This window comes from Cyclopterus lumpus, chromosome 4, assembly GCF_009769545.1.
Source record: "Cyclopterus lumpus isolate fCycLum1 chromosome 4, fCycLum1.pri, whole genome shotgun sequence".
Taxonomy (NCBI): domain Eukaryota; kingdom Metazoa; phylum Chordata; class Actinopteri; order Perciformes; family Cyclopteridae; genus Cyclopterus; species Cyclopterus lumpus.
The window spans coordinates 18685829-18712579 of NC_046969.1; the positions used below are offsets into that span (position 1 = coordinate 18685829).

The window sequence follows — 26751 nt, forward strand, 5'->3', positions numbered from 1 at the left end:
GAACAGCAAATTCGGGAAAACTATTTCATTTACTTTTTATTAGAAACAACTGCAGAAACTGACCAAAGAAAATAAGAAGAGATCAAATGAGAAGTGAGTGGGGAAGCAGCCTGAGCGGAGACACCTTTACACCCCAATTAAGAGGCGGGGCTAAGTGTCTTAGTTTGGTTGTGGGCACGCTTCATTTAGTGCCTCCATTCTTAATACGGTCCTTCTCTTTCTCTCCTAGACTCTTCTGGCAAAAAGTGAATGTGAGTGAGTGAGTGAGAGTGTGTGTGTCTGTCTGTCTGTCTGTCTGTCTGTCTGTCTGTCTGTCTGTCTGTCTGTACCTGGGAGCCACACTTGAAACTTGACTTGTTTGTTTTGCTCGGTTTATTTTGCTTTGCCCTTCTCTCCCCCTCCTGGCTCCTCATCTTATCTACATCAATTGTCCACTTTCTTTTGCCAGCATTGGAAATAAAACTTCTTATATATAAATATAAAAGGAATAGGTCAACAGTTGGGAAATTAGTTATTCGCTTAGTTGTTGTTGAGTTCAACCAGAAGATTGATATGATTCTCATAGCTGTTAATTATGAAGCTACAGCAAGGACACATTTAGCTTAGCTTACCATAAAGACTGAAAGCAGCAGGGGAAAACCCACAATACGATCTGTACTAAACAAAACCAAAGTGTAAAAATGGACGAGGGGTTATGTGCGGGTGTATTTCTTGGCCGGGACATTTGAGTTTTCTAAGTCTTTAAAATATTACTATTTCGACAGACTTTTTTCCCCCGTCTGAGAAAATGTTTTGGAATTATTATGTAGATCTGTTGCCAGGACACAAATAAACCTACACACAACTACGGGAACCAAGACACCCACACGATTTGACTGCTTCAGCGTACAATATCTCTCTCAAGTTAAATGTGGGCATGTGAGTATCATTTAAATCCCATTATTTAATCATCTTTAGTAAAAACACAAAGTCTTGTTCAACCTGCTTTTTTCTGCTTCCATAAACTGCCGGCACAGGTTAATCACCACTCACAGATTTCGTCTGTAGCTCCATGGAAGTGAAGTTCCAGTAATTGAGAATTTCATACGGAACTGTAAACACCATAAAGTTTTGTTTTCAATTCTCCTCGCGCTCTCTCTCTCTCTCTCTCTCTCTCAACCTCTCTACTGTGCTCTCTGCTTCCCTCTGTGCCGGTCAACAAAGCTTGGAAGTTAGTTGAATCTCTTTCAAACGTCCACGTGACTAAAATAAATTCCCAGCCTCAGGAGAGAAGCTTGGTCATAGCTGGGCAGTCCGACCCGGGTTCAACTCTGGTCAGAAGGAAGGTCACAAAGCCGCGCCGAATGACGCACGGTATCCGATTTAGATCGACCACCAGTGCAGGTTCAACCTGTTTGACTGCGACGGTCTGAAAGCGGCGCGTGTAATGTAGAGAGGGCATTTCCCCCCCCCTGTGGCTTTTTGACACTGGAAGGTGAAGCCGTCTTTGTGTGTGCCCGGAAAACAATCGCCGCAAACGACAAAGCACGTAGCCAAAGTGAACTTTGACCTGGAAAGCTTTCTCTTCTGCTGCTCGTGCGTGTTTTTTTTCTTTCGTGTGCGTCAGTTGTGCAAGCACAGCGCTGGCTGGTGTCTGTGAGGCTGACCGTGTGCCTCGGCAACAGACAGAGCCTTATTTAAACAGGAGATCCACTGTTTGCTCCCATTCCTCTTTCTCTCATCTGTGAATATTACCCGTGCGTCCTTTCTATCTGGACCTTCTCTCCCCCTTTACCTCTCGTTTGTTAATCCAATCCCTCGGTCCTGTGTGCTTGCGTTCCAACTAGCAATCTGCCTTTGTATTTGTCTACTATGCTTTCGCCTCGCTTCTGTAAATAGAGCGCGGTCTCGTCTATACGTTCAGTCTTCTTGCTTCCTATTTATTAATTATATTTTCTGTTTTGTTAACCAACTCTCTTTGAAAATGTGTTTTATTTTTTTTAAAAAAGGTCTCACTGACAAAACAAACATCTACATTCATTGAAAATATGAGGAATAAATGGGAATAAGAAATAGAAGAAATATTACATTCATCTCAAAAACAAACACATCGATTTAAAGACAGCAAGGAGCCGGAGGCAGAAAGGAACTGCTTTTCATCGCATTAACCAAACCAATCAACATTTTCAATATCAAAGGATGATAGCTAAAACAGTTTTTTGGGTCATTTTACTCATCCCGGATGCATCATGTGCAAACATGTGGGTGCAGCAGTTGTATACCGCATGCCTTCACATCCTGTCTCTCTCATTTAAAGCAAGTGCCAGTTATCCATGCACATCACTGATCTCAGAACTGACAACCTTCCCCTTCTTTCACAGAGTGTGCTTTTTCTTGCCAATCTGGTATTTCTACTCCATTAGCAAACATGTTATGTATAAATAATAAATAATCATTGGGTCAGCTGCAGAAAGACATTTGTAGGACTGGTAAGAATTCAGAGACATTTCAACTGATTCAGTCAACAGAAATGTCCACTTAGAAAAGCTACCCTGTGATGTGTGAAGGATTCCAATACAATGACGCTTTTAGAAGATTTGATGCCCACGACACAGCCTGAATAAAGCAGACTACCATCGTTGATCGAAATGCACAAGTAACCGCCAACATTCAACGGGGCAACAAAGCCACAGTGATGGTGACAGCTTGTAAAAAGCTGGGACAATTGCAGCCTGAATGTACTAGAAAAAAACAAAAAACATTACTGGGCTGACCTCGACATCCGAGCAGCTACGTGCACAACGTTGTAAATATACAGGAGGCACAGACACACAAAATACATGTGTGCGTCAGATACACATACAAAATAGAGAAAATAGCACTGGGCCATGAATGTCAGATCTCAGACACTCTCCAAGCTGTTTGGATTGCCAACAAGTTACTTAAGGGCCCTGCACAGTTAAACATGACTTGTCTTGGCGCGCACACACACACACACACACACACACACACACACTTAAATAAAAGCACAGAAAGAAAAGGCATGCTGTTGTTGCTTGATACCAATAATAAGAAGTCATTGTTCTCAGAAGTCAAGAATACCTCATAGTTTAAACAGGTATTACAATAAAAACATTATTTCTGTTTTTGTCATAACAGGTTATTGAAATGAGTGGAACATTTGCACACATTATGTGGCGTCAACACACCCATTTTCACTCATCAACCACAATGGTAGTGGGGAGACATTGGTTTCCTGCTTGTAAGGAGCATGTGTAGGATCAGAGGAATACAAGCTCTCCCTTGGCTCTTACTTAAGGCCACTGGAACCCTGTAAAAACACAACAAAAACAACCCCACACTTTCCACTCACACATTAACTTTAATGCCCCCAACTAATGCTCCTCCAGCCTGCACGCGCACACATGTGCATGTGTGCATCCGAGTTTGTAAACTGTGAGTTTTCATTTACAGAAGCTCTAATTAAAGATCCTACAGTTTCCTCATGCCACCACCCAGCACGTAGGTGCACATCACGGCACAAGCAGGCAAACAACACAGATCTCTTTTTTGATGGCAGTAAGCGTGTTAAACTGTTTCAAAACTCACTGCTAATAACCCTGTTACTACAGTTAAGTGCTGCTACATTCTACTTTTACTTATATTTGTACATTATTCTAAAGTGGAACAACACTAATTTGAGAAAAGCATTAAAAGTCGCGGCTGGAGGCCAAAAGGTGTGTGGAACTGTGGTTCTCCCCTCTAGTGGGAACATGCACTCAAGCACGCACAAATGAAACGCACACAAACACTCGCAAGCATTTACTGTTCACATATCTGTCCGTCTCATCCGCTCACACTGCCCCGCCGCAGGGGCAAACAGCCGTTGCGTCATGTTCTAGAGATGGCCTCAGTCTTTGAAACGCAGCTCTTGACTAAACTGGAGCCGGTCACGTGACGCAGAGCCCAGCGTCATACCTGCTCTCCCGGCCTATCCAAAGCAGAGGAGACATGAACGCACATGCACAACAGGTTGTTTGCCGTACCGAGCACCCACTTCTCTTAAATCAATCCACAATCTTTTTTTTTTCTTTTTTCTTCTTCTTCTTTTTTTTTTTATGGTTTAAAAGAGACTTTGAAATCAAGTTCGGGGGGCTCGTAGTTATCAAACTTCTCAGAATAACACTCACTTAACATATGAGTAAAAACAAATCTTTGAGGAGAGTGTATCACATTGACTGGAGCAGAGAGTGAATACGTGGTGTCAGAAATGTGGTGTAATCTCCTATGAAATGTTCAAATCAAATGCAAATAATGGGCTAAAATTACCACCACTTCTGAATGAAACATCGCCTCAGCAGGAGTACAACTCATGATAACCGACGATGTTTTTGTGCATTCACTCCAAAAAGATGTGCTCACCTCAGTCTGCGCTGCAATCATCTCAAATCTACTTTTCACCAACTTGGAGCCCTCTAGAATTTAGCTATTTTTCATTCATGAAAGAAGTTTCGATAATAGTTTCTATTCTAAAGTGTAAGTAAAAGTAAAAGTGAGGGATTTAAACTTGTATCTTTCCCTTTGATCAATACAGGCCTTCACAAACATCAACAACAATGGCTTTTTTCATTTGCCTTACATTTGAATCTTAATTGTAAGTTTTCCAACACCTGGAGTCCTACGTGCCATTGCTCCTCCTCTGTAAGCCCTAAACATGGTTGCTACAACCTCGCCGTTCATCCATCCTGAATCCTGTAGAACTTTTCCAACAGTGAGACCTGGCAGAAAATCAAGGAGCCAACATTATATGCTGGCTGCAACAGTCGATGTTAAAGTATAAACATGGCCGAGGTCGTTATGCTTTGAATGCTAGACACAGAGACAGAAGTGAAAGAAAAAAAAACAACACAAGCTATAATCGCCTTCGAAAAAAATAATAATCATTCTCTCTGTGTGTCTTACAATAGAAGCCTTTCTCTGTGTTTGTGGTAGGAGAGAAAAGACCGACTCGCCGACAACCTGGCAGCAGCACCGAGCAAACCCACAGCTCTTTTCTATCAAAAGGAGAGAAAATCTGTACAATCTTTTAACAAACAAGTGTACGCTACTGTTTATTCCTGTCCATCAGCTCCCTCGCTCCAACCCTCTTTCTTTACGCCGTAATGCCTACCTTTGAGCTTGCAGTTCCCCGACTCAACAATGCAGTTGAGTCATTCCACACATCGAGCAGATCCCGAGCCTATAATTACAGAACACTTGCCCACAACGCTCCAGTCAATGAATGCTAATCAGAGAGAGAGAGAGAGAGAGAGAGAGAGAGAGAGAGAGAGAGAGAGAGAGAGAGAGAGTCCACGACCCCTGGCTGTTGATATTAGGAGCAGCCCTCCACATCATAGAAATCATTACGTAAACCATTTGCAATGAAAACATCAGTCGTCTCAATTGATTTCTGGGAGAGAAAAAAAATCTCCAGTGCATATTATCATTATGTGTCTCAATGGACCACTTTACAATGAGCAGCGTGATGGATTCTGGAAAGGTGCTACACTATCAAGTCCGCGCAAACCAGTCAGTCAATAAGGATATTTTTCCACTGCTTCTGACATAAATGTTAGTTTTTTTCATCTATTTGTTGATTATATGGCTAGTTTAAACACCTGACACCACGAATCCCAATGCCATGGAGTCGGTTAGTTAGCTGTGGGCTACAACTTGAGGCCTGTTTTTAACCCTCTATTATTTTACATTTGGACAAATTATAACCATAAAAGTATGCCAAATTAACTATTGACAGTTGCTGTTTGCAATGGACCCATGGATGTACAGACAACCATCACTGGGTTTTGTACTGAAGAAAACGTAAACACACAATGATTTTCAGGCAAGTTCTGGAGTTATAAGGAGCGTCTTTTGTCTATGACTTCTAGATAAGGAGTTTTGGACAGGTATGGACATCAGCGATAATGATATCCACTGAATGTAAATATACGAGGGGGAAAAAAACATGAAAGCTCTCCACTGTTAAAAGTGCATTAAGACACATGTACACTTACTTCTCTGGCAGTAGTTCTGCGACCAGCATCGTCCCCTGAAGTGTCCGTTGATGGTGTTCTGTGGGCAGATGGTTTGACCTTGGGCCGTGCCGGGACACACATCTCCACACTCCCTGTCGTTCTTATTGGCCACGATGAAGTTGTCCTCCACCGAGTCCAGGATCTTGGACCAGTCCAGGGTGGAAAGGTAGCACAGGTCTGGATTCTTCTCAATCCTCACAGCGCCCCGGGTGATATTCATGAGGCTGTGGAGGCCCACCTCTTTCAGCTGCAGCATCTCGTAAATCACGAGAGCGTAGTTGAAGAAGAGGTTGTTTCCGCGGATCACTGTCAGGTTGGGGAAGATCTCGCTGAGGATCTCCAGGCCGTAGACCCGGAACAGCAGCACATAGTCGGTCACCACTCGCAGCTTTGGGTAGCTGAGGCCCCGGAAGTCCTCAGTCTTGGTCTTAAACATGAGCAGGATCTTCAGGTGGCCCTCGATGATGGTGCAGTTCTCCAGCGACTGGAGGTTGGTCACATTGTTCCGGATGTCCTTACTCTGGCAGACTAAAAGGATTAAGAGGGAGGGAGATGTGAGAGACAATTATTAGCTATAAAACACAGTTTTCAAAATAATTCATCCAGGAATTTGGTTAATATTTACTATGGTTTTAGTAAAATACCTCTTGAGCATTTGCTGCCTGTCAATATGTATTATTATTTATTAGGAACACCTCCCTAGAACTAATGCAATGTATTACAACAGCCCAGAAGCCCTTGTAATAAGATTCAGGTTTTGGTAAAAGTGTTTGAGAAAAATACATTCAACTTTGTGATGTTTTTTCAATGAATAAATTGTTTAGTAAATAAAATGTTAAGGAATAGTGAAAATGTCAATTACAATTTCCTAAAGCTCAGATGTGTGTAACAGTGGCATGGGTGGTTATTTTTCTATTGATTGTCAAATTAATTAATCGACTTATCATTCAGCATAATATCAATAAGAGCACATCACAGGATACATGTAGAGACATGCCATTCCTTGACTTTGGCTTACAGTAACAAGCCATAGACTGTATGTATAGATCTTTATATAAAAAGGCAAGAGTGGTTTTCGATTTGCAACTGTGTCAAAACAACCGGATATGAACATCAATCTTTCTTTTCCCATTAAAGCCATGAATCCACGAGTGATCTGCATTAAGTAGAGCAGAGCCATTCATGAAACAGGCTCACTGAAGGCCGCTCTCCAATCTGACTGGCCGCAATCTGTCTCTCCCTCCTGCTCTTGTTCTAATATACACACACACACACACACACACACACACACACACACACACACACACACACACACACACACACACACACACACACACACACACACACACACACACACACACACACACACACACACACACACACACACACACACACACACACACACACACACACACACACACACACACACACACACACACACACACACACACACACACACACACACACACACACACACACACACACACACACACACACACACACACACACACACACACACACACTCTCTCTCTCTCTCTCTCTCTCTCTTCTCATTGGCTCCAGCATTATTTCTCCAGAGAGGAAATTACTGTATGGCACTGTCTGATCTGAATGAAGCAGACATGAAGGGGTTAACTGAAATGAAGCCTGGAAGCTAAATGCTTATCCATGCTCATTCATACTATTTAGCTGCTCAACACTGGCACACACACAAGCCAACAAGCCAAGAGAAGTACAGAAAGAAAAGGCATACTGCTGTTGCTTGCTACCAATAATAAGATATTCAACGTATTCCTCGGAAGTTATAGGACATTTCTAAAGTGGGAGTCAAGAATACCTCAAAGTTTAAACATTATTTCTTGTTGTTGAAATGAGTGGAACATGTGCATACATTCTGTGGCGTCAACACACCCATTTTTACTCAGTGAACACACTCATCAACCACAATGGTAGTGGGGAGACATTTGTTCACATGACTTAAACATGCATGTACCATATAAACTATACTACCAGCCATTACGGCCCAAAACAGATGGTTATGGTCAATAACCAACATGCGAAAAGATTAAATCTGTTAATGAAACGTTAAATGTGTTTCCACTACGTGAAACAAACAGACTACTTGTCTCATCTATTTGATAATGACTATCTCCTCCCTCTCTCCTCCCAGGTTTAGGAGCAGGGGAAGCAAAGAGTGTGAATTGGGAGATTGAGACTGGCTTGTAGGAAAATAAGCATATTCAACATAAAACCCAGTTTAATTTGTAAAAACCAAAACATTGAAAAAAGGGGCCTGAGCTTCTACATGGAGGCTAACATGAGCCTTATCACAGAAGCGATCTAATGGTCTCCATTTAGTCTGCTGCTTTCAAATCAATGATGCAGACACACACCTACTGATCTCCCACGGTGAGCGTCTCCCATGCATCTTGGTGGTGTGAACCCCATCTGCTTGTTATGTTCCCCGTGTATTGTGCCCAATCCCTCGCTACCACTTCGTACAGACAAAAAATAAATCAATGCCACTACAGCCTCTTGAAATAGAAAAAAAGTCCAAATTGATTGCAGAGGACTACTTGGTTCCATTGAGTTGTTATTGACTGTCCTCATTCCCAGGTGTAAGCTACCTATTAACTTCCCATTCTGTTAAAGGTTAGCGAGACAAACATGTCAACAATCCAGGTACAAACTCAGACCAGCAGCACATCAATGGAGTTTGAGTGACTTCTTATAACGGAAAGGAGCCAATAAAGCCTGTAATCACTACACTGCCAAATAAAACTGTGTTGTTTACTACAACTGCATGTTGGCAGCAGGGGTGAGTTAAGCACAGTGTAAAAAGTGTCAACTGGAAGCCACTAGTTTGTACCATAGTAGAAAAAAGGCTGGAAAAAGTCAAATATAAATTTAAATATCCACGCAAAGTATCAATGTTTTAATTTACTTGAAGCTTGAGTATGTGGAAATGAGTTCCTGTGTCCAATACAGAAAAATAGAAACGGCATCACAATAGACTATTCTGTTTATTCCCAAAAACATTTTAGACTAATGTTAGCAGAAGTGCACACTAACTTCACCAAGATTTTAAAAACAAAATGAAAGTGTATCAGAATATCGACAAAGAGGATGAAATTATCCCAAATACATCAGATATGAGAACAGAGCTCCAACTCGAATAAAGACGCAGATTTTTCAGAAGTAGACATTTGTCTTTGTCTCTGCATGAGTAGTCCATCAAAAAAACAAAAACAAAAAAACTAATATATATATATATATATATATATATATATAAAATTATTTATTTTTTTCTGTAATAACGGGATAAAATAAATTCTACAATTTAATTTAAAAAAAAGTTTACACAAACATTCAGAAAGATCTACATATTTATCCATTTATTGTAAGACAGCAACAAGTGTACACAAGATCATTACGGTTTGCGTTCCCTGTGTACTAAAACTACTTCTATCGACCAAAGAATACCGGTTGTTTGGATGTTTGGAGCATTCAAATGTACCCACATTGATGTGGACGTGGCCAATGCCAGCTCAACTTTGCACATTTCCGACTGCGGCTAGCATTGCCAGCAGCCAAAAACAACTCATAAAATAAGACAATAAATCAATTACAGCTGTTAAGAATCTCATCAGATAAGGCCGAGTTTGAAACAACAGCTACTCATTCACACAATCTAGCCACGTTGCCGTGGCCGCACCCTCTTTATTAGACACATACTGTATCAGAAACCAAAACACAAAAACACACTTCTTCCTCCACTGTGTGTCAGTTGGTGTTATTCCCAGTGATAAGAGCAACCTTACACCTCTCTGCCCCTCCTGCCTTATCTCCGGGACACATCACACAGCCCGACAGGCCACCCACTCGCTGACAGCCTGCAGAACCAACCGGATACCGATTGTGCAACACGGCAGCATAACAAACTACGTTGCGCAACACCAACAGGGCCAGGGTGCAGCAACTCACCTCTGCCCACAATGATCTTCAAGAAAACACCAAGAGGACACAAACGTGACCTTGTCATATTACGGGATTTTTCCCTCGGCACGGAAGAAATGAGTTACTGGAAATTAGGTATTTCTGTTCCCACAGCATGCTTACAGGCTCGTACATACAGTATGTCAGGTCCCCGGTTGGAGGAGCTTTATTGACACAAAGAAATGTTAGTGGACCATGAGGGGAAGCTGTACGTGGTGCTGCTGGGAGCTCCCTCCGCAAAATGGAGTCTTGTTTCCGACTGACAGAAGTGAGACAGGGGGGGGGGGAAGGAGTGAGAAGGTAGGGTTTGTGTGTGTGTGTGTGTGTAGGGGGGGTCAAGGGGGGTGGGTGGAGGGAAGTGGAGGAGAAGGAGAGAGAGAGAAAAGAAGTGGAGGAAGGGTTGTTATGTAGTCTGGGATTGGCTGCGGGAGCCACTGTGTCTTTAAAATAATGAGCTATCTCCTCCCTCTCTCCTCACAGGTTTAGGAGCAGGGGGACACAGGAGAAGCAAAGAGCGCGAATAGGGAGATTGAGTCAGACGGAAAGGGGTCATGGGCAAAAATAAAGTGGGGGGATGGAGGGGTTAAGGGGCGCAGAGAAATGATGGGAGGGGAGTGAGCGGGGTGAAATTGTAACCTGAGCCCAGGCAGGAACGCAGGGTGACGTAAGGGACCTACAGGACGGTTGGTCATCACATGCATGAATGGAGGGTCGCTATGGACCGCTGTTACATGACAAGTGACACACACCGACATATCCGACACACACACACACACACACACACACACACACACACACACACACACACACACACACACACACACACACACACACACACACACACACACACACACACACACACACACACGGGGGAGAGGGGAAAGTTTGCTCCCCATTGCCATAATAACAACAATAAGCAATGTTCACCTCCGGCAACCTTCCACTCAACAAACACTGAACCGACTGAGCTTACGCCTGCATCTATGGAGGAAGAACATGGGCTGGAGAAATAGCTAAAAAGAGGAAGACACCTGCTGCACAATTTTTCATATTTTGTCATCTGGAAAATGTCAAACTAAATGCTTTGACACAAAGGCTATACTGTGAGCTGCTATTTTAAATTGCATTTTGACATTAACAGAGCTTCATATAAAAAAAATTGCAAAAAATGTGCACATTGTGTTTGGTGGACAATGACCGTGAACCCTGTGAAGCCCACCCTCCCACGTAGGACCACCCATAAGCAGACAGCTTGGTGCTCTCACTGGCTGTACAGGAGCTCTTAATTACAATAACAACCCAATCAGACACTAATGAGCCCGGGGGCAGGAGGGGGCGAGGCCTGTATCGAAGCAGAGAATGGAATAACAGAGCACAGACTGGAACGTACTGTACCGTACTGTGGATCTCTATAAGAGAAATGTGGGCCATCCACCCGCCTTCCCTGTCTGTTTGACACTTAATTTGGCAGCAGGAATGAGAGGAGGAGGAGGGAGGTATAGAGGGGGTGTCAGACAAACAGAAAAGGCAGAGGGAAAAAAAAGCTATGGAGAGAGGTGAATGAGTTTAAGTCCTCAATAGATAAAAAAATAGATTAAAAAATATATATATCCTTTTAAAAATGTTACATGAACAATTTGAGGAACTGCATATTCAGAAATGACGCTCCTCTCGATAAACATGTGCCACGGTGTGCTGCTTGAATAATTATGAGGTCTCTTCACACATTCGCACTGTAACAGTGACTGAATAAATTGCCCAAACTGTTTCCAGTGAAGGCCGCAGCTTCCGTTGCTCACACAAGGAATGCCTACATGTTATTTTAATATGATGCGACCATTCAAACCCCACTATTAACACTGGTCCATCCTCCGCACACAGACAATAGAGCATAATGCAACACGCCAGGACGGGATGGGGCTTAACAATACTGAGGGGAAAAAACAACATTGTAATTGATATCACTGTCAGGTTTCGTTTCCCCACTGACAATTCTTCTTTAACTATTTCTTTAATGTTTTTCACACATTCAAAGTTAGACTCTACATAAGACCCTCAGTCAGCTGAGAGAATGACTGCTTTTAAAAAATGCCCTTTTGGTCATGAAAAAAGAATTTTGATGAGATTATGTTTATATTAAACTAAACTTCAGCAGTATTGTTGCCACAGCTTGTGTCGTCCTAATGGTACCTGACTACGGTATTGTGGTATCAGCTCCCTTTTTGCAAGCGCGATTATTACGCCACCCAATAAGACGCGGAGATGTTTGAGTATAAAAAAATGTAAAAAGCTGGTAGAGCAAAGACCATCGGAGAGACCCGTAACGTTGTGAGAACTAACGGTTATTTCCCCGGTGGTGAACGGCTGTTTTTACGGAGACAAGCCACACCCCCTCCCTGCCCGCCTGCATGCTGCTGCTGCTCCGGCAGCGCTGGAAGCGGAAGTTATCGAGACGGAGTCGGTGAAATTCCCCGAGCTGTGTGAGCCTACGGGTGATGTTATGAACCCAAACACCAGGGCGTTAGATGTTCCGACGTTTATGGGATGTCCACAACAAGTATAAAGCAGAACTAGTGGTTATTTATTCCGTGGTCTTATTTATGTACAATTTATTTTTTCTTTAAAAAATGTGCAGGTGTGGCCTATAGATAAACACCAGTATATGTTGTCAAATTTCACTTTAGCTCCCAGCCATTTTTAGCACGTCATCATCCATCTCTGTCACATTTTTACTCCCTCTCGCTTGTCAAATGTGAAGCCGAATTAGCTCACGGAATAAGCTCTTCATAATTACACCTCAAGAATTACTTGAGCATGACCGGTGCGACTGAGCTCGCACCGATGCAAGGACCATCTCTGACAGAAACTGCCATCTCCACTATTCAGTGAGCACCCACAGCTGCAGCCTCCGTTATAGTGTAGCTACAATTTCAGACAGATTCTTCTCTTATTTTTAGAGTTGCGCTCCCTGCAGAGAATTTAATATGCATCAACTCGTCGTAGCTGGCTGGCTGGCAGAGAGAGTGGATCACACTGGCAGTTTTAGAAAGTGAGAGTGGAGCCCTATGTGGCCCGGGTACCAGCCGGTCTCTGCCTTTCACTGGAGCAGAGGGCAGCCTCACGTTAGCTTAGCGTGACACCAGACCTGTTCAGCATGAAATCAGGTGGCAGCTAACTCTGGAATGTGAGAAGTTTCCTCTCGCTGTCCGGTTAGACGCACGTTGCCCCCGATGAGGTGATCTGATGATTATAGATTTGTCAACAGATCAGTTGCTGAACAAACCTCAGGAGAGAGAATATGCGGCCGCAGTGCCAAATGGACTGCCAGCGGAAAAAATGCATTTGTTTGTTGATATAGCTATGGAAAGTCCTGAGAAATAAAGCCAGCTCCCCGTGCGCCCACTGCCAAGCTGTGGCTTTTACAGTGAAAAATGATGCTAAGAAATTTCATGAGAGGCATTTTGATTAACATGTAACAACGTGTACCTCCAAAACAAAGAGAGTTGAGGACCAAAATAACAGTACGGGAGCCAAAGACAGAGAGGGGGGCAGTTTTTGAAGAGTGGAAATAGTCTCGGCGTGCCATTTATTTAAATTAAACCACACGGCGAAATGTTTTTAAGACGACATCTTCTGTTGACAATAAGAAGTGGCGCGACAAGCGAGGTTGGCGAACACGTGCATCGTGACTGACCTGTACTTCCACATTTGAGGGCATCAGATAAAAAGGTGGGGGGCATGGGAAGGGAGACGGAGTGTAGAGAGAGAAAGAGAGAGGGAGTGTGTGGGTTGGAGCACCTGTTCCTCCATTGCCTCAGCTTCCCATTGAGGAGCATGGCGAGGGGAGCTGGCCGAGCCTATTTATACACAATGCTGGGTCCCGTTACAGCTGTGGCACGGGGCCAGGCGGTGGCAGATTGGAGCGGGTAGAAAAGAGCAACATGCAGGCCCTGCACTGTCAGATGGCTGGCCAAGAAAAGAGAGGCCTAAATCAGATCACACTCGTGACTTTGGCTCACCTCCTTCCATCTACCTTCCGGCACTGGCAAAGGAGAAAGGTAGGGGGGGACGGAGGGGGAAGGATAGGTACAGATAGGGGGAGACAAAGAGACCGAATATAAACAGAGACAAAGAATGAGGAAGAGGAAGAGAATAAGAAGTGCGGGAGGTCACTTGTTTGTGACTCACTGTTTTCCACCCAGCGATGTTTGACCTTGGACTCGAAGAGGAAAAGAAAGGTGTAGGAGCGAAGTGGAGGAAAAGGAGGCAAAAGAAACCAGAGCAGAATGTGTGTGTACAGCTCTGTTTGACATCTTCTTAGAGTGACAGGGTACCTGATAGGAACTGATTCCTCGAGGTCAAGTCCACCAACCCAAACACTAAATATCCACTGCATGCACACACGGAGTCTGACAGACAAACACGTCTCACATGTAAGATGGACGTGAGATGAGATGACTGATACTCTACGGTCTTTTTGGTCGTCACATTCACACTCAAAAGCAGATCATGGGGTTCAAATATGGGCTTAAATGTGCCCACATTTTACAAAACAGTACCTCCAGCATACTGTTGCACCGCTGCTCTGACTCCATAGGCAAAACCAGCAAACAAAGGTCTCTCTCTCTCTCTCAATTGTAACCTTTTAAAACAAAAAGTCACATGAAAGAATTTAAAACGCTGAGCCCTGATGCAAACTACATCTGCAAGCACATGTGACCCAACATGTTTGCTATGACAGACACACATAACCGCACAGACCTAAATCAGTCTTTCTGCTTAATTCCATGACCGATTGTAACCGACGCGTTCCCCTGTTTAGAAAATAATTGGACAGCTGGCAACACACAAACCAAGAAAAGAAAAATCTGAAAAATTCTGGCCACGCCTGACAAAACAGCTAAACCAGGTGGTGCTCCAAACAAATAAAAAGCATGTTGGGGGGCGGGGGAGCATTCCTGACATACTCAAAGCATTTGGAAACAGACAGAGGACTCTGAAACAAGAGCAGGTAATCAAAGGCAGGCCGGACTGTGCCGAAGATATAGTGCAAGAGAGACAGACAAACAACACACACACACACACACACGCACAGAGACGAGAGTGAGTAATACAAGAAACATCTGATGTTCCTTTTCATCTTCCCACGTTAGCGAGTGGCGCGCAGAGCAGCGTCTTGGTGTGGTGAGCCTCGGCCTGAGAGGGCTCGGTTCCTCTGCTTGACTTGAGAGCCCGGCCCCACCAACGCTCTGACCCGCAAACCATATCTACACACAAGGCTGGACGAGCTACGCCTGCCTGGTGGCCGTGCCAGATCGGCTTCTTCACTCCCATATGGCTTTCGTTCCTCCTCAAAATCAGCCCGTCTGCCTGCTTTAGGCCGCTACGTTTGAGCAATGGCTGTGAAGCCACATTTACAAATACTATGAGTGCTTCAGCCACTCAGCAATCAAGAGGAAGAGGGGATTCAGACAACAAAGGGAGAGTACGAGAGCTGTGATGGGACAGCTGCTCAAGCTGTAGCTTGACATGCTAACTCTTTCTTTTGACACAGAGTAGTTTTTTACCTCCAGCTAAAACAGTTTACGGGTTTAGTGGAGGTATTCCCTGTGTGGTGAATGGACGAGTGAGCTCATCCCAAGCGTGGCAAATCCTATTGATTTGGATTGCTGCAAGGCTGCCAACTCTGAGCTGCAGCGGAATCCAACATTTGATGCAAACGATGAAAAACACCCAGAGAGGAGGAAATAATTGGACTCTAACTGCCTTGAAATGAGACTGAAATTGTTTGTGTGTGTGTGTGTGTGTGTGTGTGTGTGTGTGTGTGTGTGTGTGTGTGTGTGTGTGTGTGTGAGTGAACGTATTTGTGTGTGAGCCAGAGACTAAAGAAGAGAGAGGAGATAAGTTAACAAGCATAGAAAGAAAGAAAGAAAGAAAGGTACAGGAGCAAACAGGGAAACGGGGGAGTTGACAAACTAAGACGGAAAAGAGGGAGAAGCAGAGGGGACTGGAGGGATGGAAAGCAGAGGGGCCCGGTCAGTTTAATGGCCTGTTTGTCTGCACTGTTGGGACCACCAGCTCTGATGTTGCAGGAAAACCTCACACACACACACACATTTTGTTTTCGCCATATCTCTCCCTACCTTTACCTTTTCTTAGCCCAGTCTGTAACCCACAGCTTTGGGAGTACCTCATGTTTCTGTATAAATATCTGCTCTGTAAAGTAAAGTTGTAGAATGATGCCGCATAGGTTGGCATTAATTAGATATAGGTACAGCAGAAATCTGTTTTTGTTACTGTCTTCCACTCGTCATCATTACGCACGGAGCAGCAAAGTTCTGTCAACATGTTATCTAAGGTTCTCTCCGCGGGGACACCCTGAGAAATTGAAATCTACTTGGGGTTTGATCATACAATACTTTGATCAATTGAAGACTCTCTCACTAGTTTCATAACCCGTTTCTTTGGCCTTGGAAGGTTTTATTTTTTTTATCTTGTCACTGTTGTTGCTTTCTCTCTTCCCTGACTTTGGGGAATTTATCATTTCTAAAACTCATTAATTGTGTCCGTTTGTCTGTACTACCCTCGTACACCATATTTACTTACTTTGGGTATATTTTTAGCTATTCATACTGTAATGTGCTTTTTGACAATTGAGGCAGATTTATTCTGTGTTGGGGGCAATTGGGGGTAGGTACTTGAGTGGGAAACGTGGGCTGGGGGGAGTAAAATGACATGTATGTGTATGACTGTGTACTCTGAATTTTTGAGAATAAATGTAATTTAGAAAGAAACGTGGTATCTAAGAACATTTCACTGTAGGATTGTGATTGTGAGTCTGCTAGTTTTTCCACAAACACCCTTTGCAGATTCCCAAAGACTTTAGATCATTGCCCTCCTTCTCAAGTACAGGATATCCATGAGCATGCGAGGTATGGATGGAATACTGACGTCATGTTAACGTTCAAAAGGCCCCCCAGTTGACAAATCACTCCCTGTTACCTCGCCTCCGACAGACAAGTCCCTGGAGGGTAGGGCCTGTGGCCACAGCGGTATTGTAAAATGACTTCCATTCATTAAGCTGTCATTTAACAGCAAGGCATGATTCAATATGGGCCCTCTTTAACTGTAAGTGAATTAGGAATGCTTGATGCATGCTCATAAACTAGGAACAAGCTATTCATCTCTCAGTCCCTTTTCACTCCATCTTGGCACGAGTACCCTCCAGTGTTTTCTCCCAGACGGAGGCCACGGTGTCAGCGCTGCCACGCTGGGACACTCCTTCCACTCCAGTCGGGCATTAAGTGTTCCTCACTTTCTTCAAGAGCAAGACACCTAATGGCCAGTTAAACATTGTTAAAGCAGAAAAAGGCTGTGACACACACACACAACAATCCAACAACATAAAAAAAACTAGGTCTGACCTGAATGCTTCGAAGATTCATGTTTTGCCATAACTGATGCTTACATCTGTACTCAAATGCTTTCTTCTTTTTTCCCAGTCACTCAGAGGAAGGATAGACATCGAACCCCTGCTTCCACTTAAAAGAAAACTTTGAAAGTGTGTTTTCAGATCTCCGTTTAAGAGCTTTGCATTTGGAGCCTTAAAGGCATCCATATTTCAGTGACAATGTTAGGATTATTTTGTCAAATATTGTTCAATCTGGTTTCAACCTGCAAGTGAATTCGCCTGTACTGTAATCTCGCATGCAGTTTGGAGAAATTCTAATTTTTCTGGTGTCGTGAATAATTTTTTTGCTAAAGATTCCCAAAACTGTAAGATGCATTGCGTTGCAGCCGTTTGAGAAAAAACACTGTTCATTTCTGTTAACCGATCTATTGAAATCAGTTTGTGAATCGTGAAGAGGTACATTGCCCCACTATGAAGTAGCTCAATCGACTCAAACTAAATGTGTTCCAGTTTGAACAAAAAGTGAGCTGGAGTGATGTAGTCTGGCGTGAAGCAGGCCGTTAGTGGATTTGTTATTACATGTATCACTGCCAACGAAAAGCTACTGTTCAATAGATAAATCTCCCCAAAGCAGAAACAAACCAGCTAATAAAAAATCAATTAACAGTTAATAAAAAACTCCCAATAAAAATCATACAAGCATACATTCTGTAATTAAATGATTACATTTACTGCTTGGCCAGTGGTTTTGTGAGGCATGGCCAGATTCTCGCCCATCTGGTTTCATGACTACGGTGGGTGAAATGGCGCGGAGGTGGACAACAGAGCAGTACGGTGGACACGTGAAGGAAAGAGGGAGCCTTGTGTGTCCTCTTTCTGTTTCCATCTCCCTCTGCATCTGCCGTAGTGTTGGTGAAATGCATTGATAACTGTGTGTACGGTACATGTTGTGAAAGCAGAAGAGATCTGAGGAGCGTGAGGAGGTAAGCTACGCTAAGGTTTGCCCGTCTCTCTTCTGCGGATGTCCGTGATCGGTAAGCACTGATCATGCAAAACTGGATAATTTAAAACACACTTTGTTATTGCAGGGACTCTGGGAGGCTAGTACGACTGAACTCTCATCAGTTATTGACAGACTGAGATTCAGTGAGTTACTCCCACGTAGTACAGGACACAAGCTGATTGGCCGGAGGCCCCGACATGTTTACAGGTGTCGGAGACTGAATTCTTGACACAATCAAGATAAATGACGGTTTGTTTACAGTGGACACCACTGTGTGGGTCGAGAGAGGGAAAATAATCTATGATTGTATCACCACTGGCAATATAAAAAATTCTAAATAAACACAGAAGCACCTTAATAATATGCCACTATAATCTAAGACAACTGTGCCGAAAATAATTATCCTACTTTCTGTTATCACACATTAAAATGCATAAATGAGTAAAGTGTATTTATACAGGGGAGGAGGGGGGGGGGGAGCACTGCACTACCAGCACTTCTAGTGCAGTCACCATAGTAACCCATCTCATCGGGACAAAAACAGAGCCCCCCCCCTCCAACTCTACACACACACACACACACCTCCACTGAACACATTACACATACAAACAGGAGTGCTCATAAAAGGACACACAGACGTCGCTAACACAACATGATCAGAAAGGTCAATGTGACTGGGTGTTCACAATGTGCAGGTGTACATGTTAAGCATCACTTAGGCCCAGCTGGAGCAAGCATGCCTAATAAGAGAGGAGAAAGCTAAAAAACAAAAAAGGGTGGGAGAGAGAGGTGTCAAATGGATTGTGTTCACACCTTTAAGAGGTTTGAAAGAGGAGGCTTTCCCACCACATACAGAGCAGGATTAGCAGGTGTGTGTGTGTGTGTGTGTGTGTGTGTGTGTGTGTGTGTGTGTGTGTGTGTGTGTGTGTGTGTGTGTGTGTGTGTGTGTGTGTGTGTGTGTGTGTGTGTGTGTGCGCGTGTGTGTGTGTGTGTGTGTGTGGAAAACAAGTCTGCAGGCTGTGCGGATCTGCAGTGTGAAAGGAAAACAAATCAGTGGATGAGAGAGTGAACCCGCTTACCCCTGAACGTAAAAGCAAATGACAGGAAGGCGGGAGGGAGGAAGGGAGAAGGAGAGATGGATATGGGAGGAGAGGGAGCTCCAGCATAAAGAGGAAGCGAGATACACCGCTGAGAGAGAAAAGGCCAGGAAGAAGAAGTTATTATGGTTCAAATAACTTCTACAGATTTAATATTTTTCACTAATCAAGTCTGTCACATTTTTCCCACCCAGAACGTACTAGACATGCACCAATAATGTATTGTTGATGACGAGGAAATGATGACTGAAAGTTTAGGAAGAAAACATACAAAAAGGCAAAATTCCCATTAGATTTTTTGTCTAACATGCATTTTTAACATTAAAGGAATTTTGTCTTTGCTACAGCGGGTTCAGTTACACAGCCACAAACTCATATAGACTAAACACACATCCCAATGTTATATTTAATGTCTTTTTATATTTCTTTTGTTCATTTGTATATTATATGTACGACGAGAGCAATGTGTAACCGGACTCAAATTTTATGTATGTGTACACACACATGGCCACTAAAGCTGAGTCTGATGTAAGCTCAGAGACAGGGGGTGCTGTGCTGGTGGACAGTGCTATGAAAATAATTGGACACAGGTTTTTGCTCATTAAATGAGATAATTTAGACTGAGATGCAAACAACTTTAAAAGACAATACCGTATTTCTAAAGGAAGTTAGTCAAATTGACTGATTGTTCAAATGGCAGAATCAACACAATTTTAAAGAATAATCGATGTTCTCAAACAAACGTAGATAAATCTGGAAACACCATTTTAAATGTCCAAAGTGTTCTTCACAATTGCTCACATAAATAGTCTGCCGTCTACTGAACTGCCAAAACAAAAAGGAAAACACTTCCATCTCTTGTTCTGGGCAGGTGCCGGCCAACTGAGCCAGCAGTTTTACATAATATCTAGGAAAGACATTTCCCCTGTTTTTGAACAGTTGTTCACTAAGCAAGGGTGAACGACGAACTGTGCACAGGGTAATTTCGGTGTAGGTAAAGCCTGGATCCCATGACAACGTGTACTCACAATCACAATCGAATCAAGATACATGCAACCTGATCAGCTTTGGATGGCAACCTTTCAGATGGTCAAAAGCCCAGACAAAAAGGTGGACTTTCAAATTCCTCTCACACTAGGACATGTGTCTGGTTCTGGCTGCAAAAGGATCTCCAGGAGATCCCTCTGCTGATCCTCACATTGCAGCGCCAGCTCAACTTGGATTTTACTGCGTGAAGTCACCAACAGTTAAAATAGGGCAGATCCAAACAGCAACAAGGCCGATCTAATCAGATTGTTGTGGCATGGCGTAACCTCTGTGTGTTTGTGACTCCTCCCTCCCAGACTCAACCACATTTCTGTCCAGTGAGAAGATGTTTACAAAAACAGCCACGCTTCTCTGTCTAGGAATGAGAGTCAGGGAGAAAGGCATCAGCTCAGCTACGCATCAAAATAAATAAAAATGCAGCCCAAGGCTAATGCACATATTTCCACCTCACATGATACTGTGATGGATATGATATAATCCTTTGATAATTGTTTTGTTAAAGACAGAGTAGCTTTATTCATTTAATGTTCTATATTTGTTTGTAGACTAAAGTTAGTTATGAGGTAATATGTGGCTAAAAGAACAGATCACTCAAGACCAGACATAATCATCCAGCCTTCAGCATGCCGAGTCCAGCATATTTATCTTTTAGTTGGCTATTCAAAGCTTGTCGAGAGCACTGTATGTTAATAATTATTTTCTATACTTTCCAAAAGCTGAATTCAAACAATCCTTTCCGACTTTTCAAATCGATTCTAAAATGAAAACAACGTTGACATCGCTCTGGCGCGTCCACCGAAAGCCGATGGAGCTGAACACACACGCAAACACGCGAGAGCGTGTTCACATGTCGGCCGTGAAACTGTGAATCGTGGGGGTGAAAAGGTCCGGTTGTGCGTTTCATCTTCAGATTGTGTTGTTGGAAAAGACAGCAAGGGACCCGCACACAAACGCAAGCACGATAGGAGAAGTTGGAAGGGACACTTGGAAAGATAAGAGCAGAGAAGGAAGCACTTAGGAAAGGCACCCCAACAGTTCATTTCCTTTCGCAGTACATATTGCTTTCCTGGCCGACACCCAAAACGCAGCACACAGCTGGTGGAGCCCTCAGTTCATGAACCCCATTGTCTGCAGGCTCTGCGAACACGGACGAGCCGAATGTACAACGGCAATCTGCATTCAGCTGCATTGTGAAAGCCACCATATTCTGCTTGTAGCCCATTAAGCATCCAGTAAAGGCTGCGTGGGAAAAACATGCAACAATAGAGCAATAGTAAATGACGTTGGACTCATTGTGAATGTATACTGTACGTGTGAAATGATGTGTACGGACATTAGAAATGGTAATCATAAACTAGGTTAACACATTCTAGTTAGCGACAGGTGTGTCTCAATTCTTCTTAAAACGACAATAAAAAAATAATTGGACACTCTACAGGTTTTTGCTCATTAAATGAGATAATTTAGACTGAGATGCAAACAACTTTAAAAGACAATACCGTATTTCTAAAGGAAGTTAGTCAAATTGAATGATTGTTCAAATGGCAGAATCAACACATTTTTAAAGAATAATCGATGTTCTCAAACGAACGTAGATAAATCTGGAAACACCATTTTAAATGTCCAAAGTGTTCTTCACAATTGCTGACATAAATAGTCTGCCGTCTACTGAACTGCCAAAACAAAAGGAAAACACTTCTATCTCTTGTTCTGGGCAGACTGAGCCAGCAGTTGTACATAATATCTAGCAAAGACATTTCCCCTGCTTTTGAACAGTTAAGCTAGAGTGAACAACAAACTGTGCACAGGGTAATTTTGGTGTAGGTAAAGCCTGGATCCCATGACAACGTGTACTCACAATCGAATCAAGATACATGCAACGCTCAACATTGCCAGTAAGCATTATTATGTGTGGAATAAAATCTTGTTTCTGATTCATCACCATCAGAACAAATTAAGCATAGTCCCGGTCAATAATTTTATCCACTAGAGATAATCTTATCAACAATTTAAAAAAATTATTGATACCTAATTTGACAATTAATTAAACCTTCATTGATATTTGATGGTTTCAGCTTCTGAAATGTGAGGGTGTGATTGTTTTATGCTATAGTAAACAGAATATTTGGGTTTTGGACAGTTGTCTGGACACAACAAACAATTTGACGACATCCACACCGGGTACTACCTGTATGATTATTTTTGAATTGAATGTCTGTGACTATCGATTCCTCTTATCCATATGTTGTACCCTGGTTATGATACATTGTGAACAACGAGGAGAGCTCAGTACTGTTAGCTGCTGGCCGCACTGTCCCGCTTGGCTAGATAACAGAGCTAACGGCTAATGCTAACAGAGGTCGCATTGAGTTACAGTATGATGCCTTCAAGCACTATTCAGTAAAAATGGGTATTGGGCGATGGTGAATTATAGCGTTATCATGATGTAATCAAATGTAATCTTGCAAAACGCGGTTTGTGACGAGAAACTTAAATAAATACACTTGTTTTCACGGCAACATAAAATAAACATGAGCGAGTTCTATAAGCAGTTACTAACACATAATTAAATCCACTAATGCCAGGATCTTTTAATCAAAAAAATATGTTAATAAAGAGTGTGTTATTATGAAGATATCCACTACAGTTGGCAATAACAACGGTGTGCTGTGTAGAGGAAGCTATGGTGTAATTCGAAAACTGAAATTCTGTGTGATATTTTTTGTGCAAAATACATCGTACAACGAATTATTATTATTACATTACATGTCATTTAGCTGACGCTTTTATCCAAAGCGAGTTACAATCATGTTACATTCATACACCGTAGACACAGCTACAGGGATTAATTCAGGGTTAAGTGTCTTGCTCAAGGACACATCGACTATGGCGGGGATTGAACCGCCAAGCCCCTGATTGAAAGACGGACCTGCTAACCACTGACCACTGACCCACAGTCGCTACTTGATTTTGATCAAGTAGCGGATGCCACACACGAATGACATCCGATCAAAAAATGTAATTCCTTCATTTAGCGCATATATTTCTAAAGTGGCAGATAAGATTTCTGAGTGGCAGACAAAAACATATTTGCCTGATGCAGTGAAAAAAGATAATTTCAGACCCCGCTATATATCATTATCCTGTCATCTGATCTGAACTCTTAAATATCAATGCAAACCTCAAAACGCAGACGTCAAGCAATAAAGATCACATTTAACTTTTCCGTATGTGAAACTGACTTTGACATAATAGTAATAATAGAAATGGAATTATCATTTAAATACAGACCCCTTTTCTTCTGTGCTCACTGGTCATTGTATGAGCACAATAATGCCTGTTGAAGTATTGGATTCAGTAGCTTTAAATTGTAACGTTCTTTCCCTCAAACATTAACGCGTGTCAATTTCGTTACAGCACAACATCATGCAATTTGTCCATTTGATGAATGGGATGTGTTGTGGGTCAAGGGGGCCGCTCAGGGGCTAGTGCTAACATGCAGCTCACTTTTGAGCCCGCTGCTCTGGTACACACTGTTCTCATGCATGACCACCTCCTCCGGACACACACAAACACACACTCACAGAAAACATGCACAGCCCGGAAGTGGGCCGGTCAGGAGCTGAGAGATGAGATCCTACAGACAGCAGTGGCTGTGGTGCATACAGATAAGTGTACACACACACACACACACACACACACACACGCACACACACACACACACACACGGTGGGCCACTTCAAAACACATTCCACAGCATGTGCAGCATTGTCGGAAAATGCCACTGTGCACTCCAGTGGAGAGAGCCTGAGAATCCAAACAGGCTACAGACCAACTCACGGGGGAATCTGCACTCGTCCTTACTTTAAAATCAACATGTTACTCCACCAGCAGAGTTGGAAAAACAACCGTTCAACTGTAGTTCCTGAATAAATGAGACCGCGTTGGACATTTAATTCACCTCGTCGGGGTGGGAGATTCCTCAGGCTTTTTCAGTCCGTGTGACTTAAGAAGCATAAAGACTGTGGAAAGCATATACGCAACAACACACACGCACAATATCCCGTTCCTGACGGAGCGGTGCTTACAAGCCTGAGAGGAACAAGAAGGGGGCAAGGCTCCCAGTTGCACAACTTGTTTTTCGCGAGTTCGACCAGGAGACAGCTCCTTACTTCAGAAAACAGTTGATAACTGTGACGAACTGAAGCAATCCAATCAAAATCAAGTAACAATATCCTGTATAAATAAAGGCTTTATTACTTTCTGTGGCGAGCCCTCAGCCGATCACAGACACAGAGTGGTTTATATATCAATAAGGCTTCCTCTTTCCCATGACCGAGGTGGCGATGTCAGGCAGCGTGTGTATTCAGAATTAAATATGTTAAGTATTTTTGACGTAAACATCTTCAAGAGTGCCTAATATGGTCACTTCCCAGAGAATTGAGTAAATCAGGAACCAAAAACAGCCAATGACCCCACTCCGAGAGAGAGAGAGAGAGAGAGAGAGAGAGAGAGAGAGAGAGAGAGAGGAAAGAGGAGGAAGGAGGGCTACCAGCAGCCCTGTCTCAGAAGACCCCCTTTCAGGGGCCTCTGTTCTGTCTACATACATGACCTGTGTAAAGGAGTCAGAACATTTCCTTTGAACCTGGCCACTGGGAGCAATTTTTAAGTAATGCAACTCAAAGTTTGAACAGCCTAAACCTTTAAATAATAAACAAATTGAATACAAGAAACAGAAAACACTGGATTAGTAATGGTTTCATTAGGCTGCCTTGCTCTACCCGCATGCACTAGGTCCATGTACTGAAACACTTTGTGGACTTGTGCAACACATCATCTAAAAAACACTGAACACAAATCTAAGTACAAATGTAGGTCAAAGGTTAAACCACTGATAAACCCAGTCAAGTGTTATTTAATTATTTCCAGTGAACTTTTATTCCAGCTATTGTTTATTTACAATGAATATGTTTAACACTAGTACGTTACCACATGGTCAAATGTATTATCTACTTTACACAAGGTTGTTTTTCCTTATCTCGGTAAATTATCTCCCACTGTCAATACCGTTTAACAATATAGCAAGATTGACCCATACAATGTGGTTAATTATTATAGTATTTCTAGAACTTGGGTCAGTCTGACATGCCTAACTTAAAAGTGTAAGATCATATTTATCCCGTGAGATAGGAATAATATTGTGGTCTTTTATACCCGTAAAAAGATCAAACTGAGTGCATTTCCTTCATTATATCAATGCTTTAATGCAACTGCAGCCAACGATAAACGCATCCATTGAAAACAAAACAAAAATGACAAATCATCGCTCCACTGATGTGGTTATGACGAGCTTATTAGGCTGTTTACAGCGGGATCATTATTTCCAGCTCTCCGTCTCAAAGCAGAGCAACTGTTTATATACTCGCTCCGATCTAAACCCTAATTCATGGAGAACAATAACAAACAAACACCAGCGCAGAAAATAAACCCTCCGACGAAGAAGAAGAAGACGCCCAAATACTATGGCGCGATGTGCTCCAGAGCAATGGAGGCTAATCCACCACCTAAAAAAAGGGACTTCTTAACGTCCGCGGCTAATTTGTTTACGTTCAGGCTGCAGCAGCCGTGTGTGCGAGCGCGCGCGCGTGTGTGTTGTTTTAGATGGGTGTCTGTCGCCATAAGAGGCCTAGCTACGCTCACAGGGCCAATCCTGCTACTCCCAGTTTAGACTCGCTGCAGCAGACCACACTCGTCCAGTTACAGAGACTAATCTGGCCCTGGGGCTGGCGCATCCAACACAGGCCGCTAACATATATACACCTTTGAGAGGCGGGGGTATTAATCAATAATGTTACGCAGAAATATCAATTATTATCGCGCAGCTACGCATTCGCGACAACCGAAATTACTAGCTCTCCTTAATTAGACCCTATGTGAAACTTTACGCATGCGCCAGATTGAAGGCGAGAACCTCGTGACCAAAATCGCAATCTTAATTGATGAAATAAAGAATAATAACAATAATCGTACCATATTCGGAGCAACATTAGCATCATAATATTCCACAGGGGACTTAAAAACGTGTCGGTGATAAAAACAAACTTACTTCAAACAATATTCCTATTGTAAATACAGTGTATTTGG

At 42.9% G+C, this 26751-nt stretch overlaps 1 protein-coding gene across 3 annotated transcripts in view; it reads right to left on the minus strand.

Annotated features, from left to right (window-relative positions):
- insrb (insulin receptor b) overlaps positions 1-26751 on the minus strand; it is an 83128-nt gene that overhangs the window by 47321 nt on the left and 9056 nt on the right. For 2 of the 3 annotated variants that reach the window (XM_034530464.1, XM_034530463.1), the window contains exon 2: positions 6033-6581. In XM_034530464.1, coding sequence (XP_034386355.1) covers positions 6033-6489 — 457 coding nt within the window. In that variant the 5' untranslated portion in view covers positions 6490-6581. Of the gene's footprint in view, positions 1-6032; positions 6582-24867; positions 24887-26751 lie in introns of those variants that run through there. The other variant, XM_034530465.1, reaches the window with a different exon arrangement.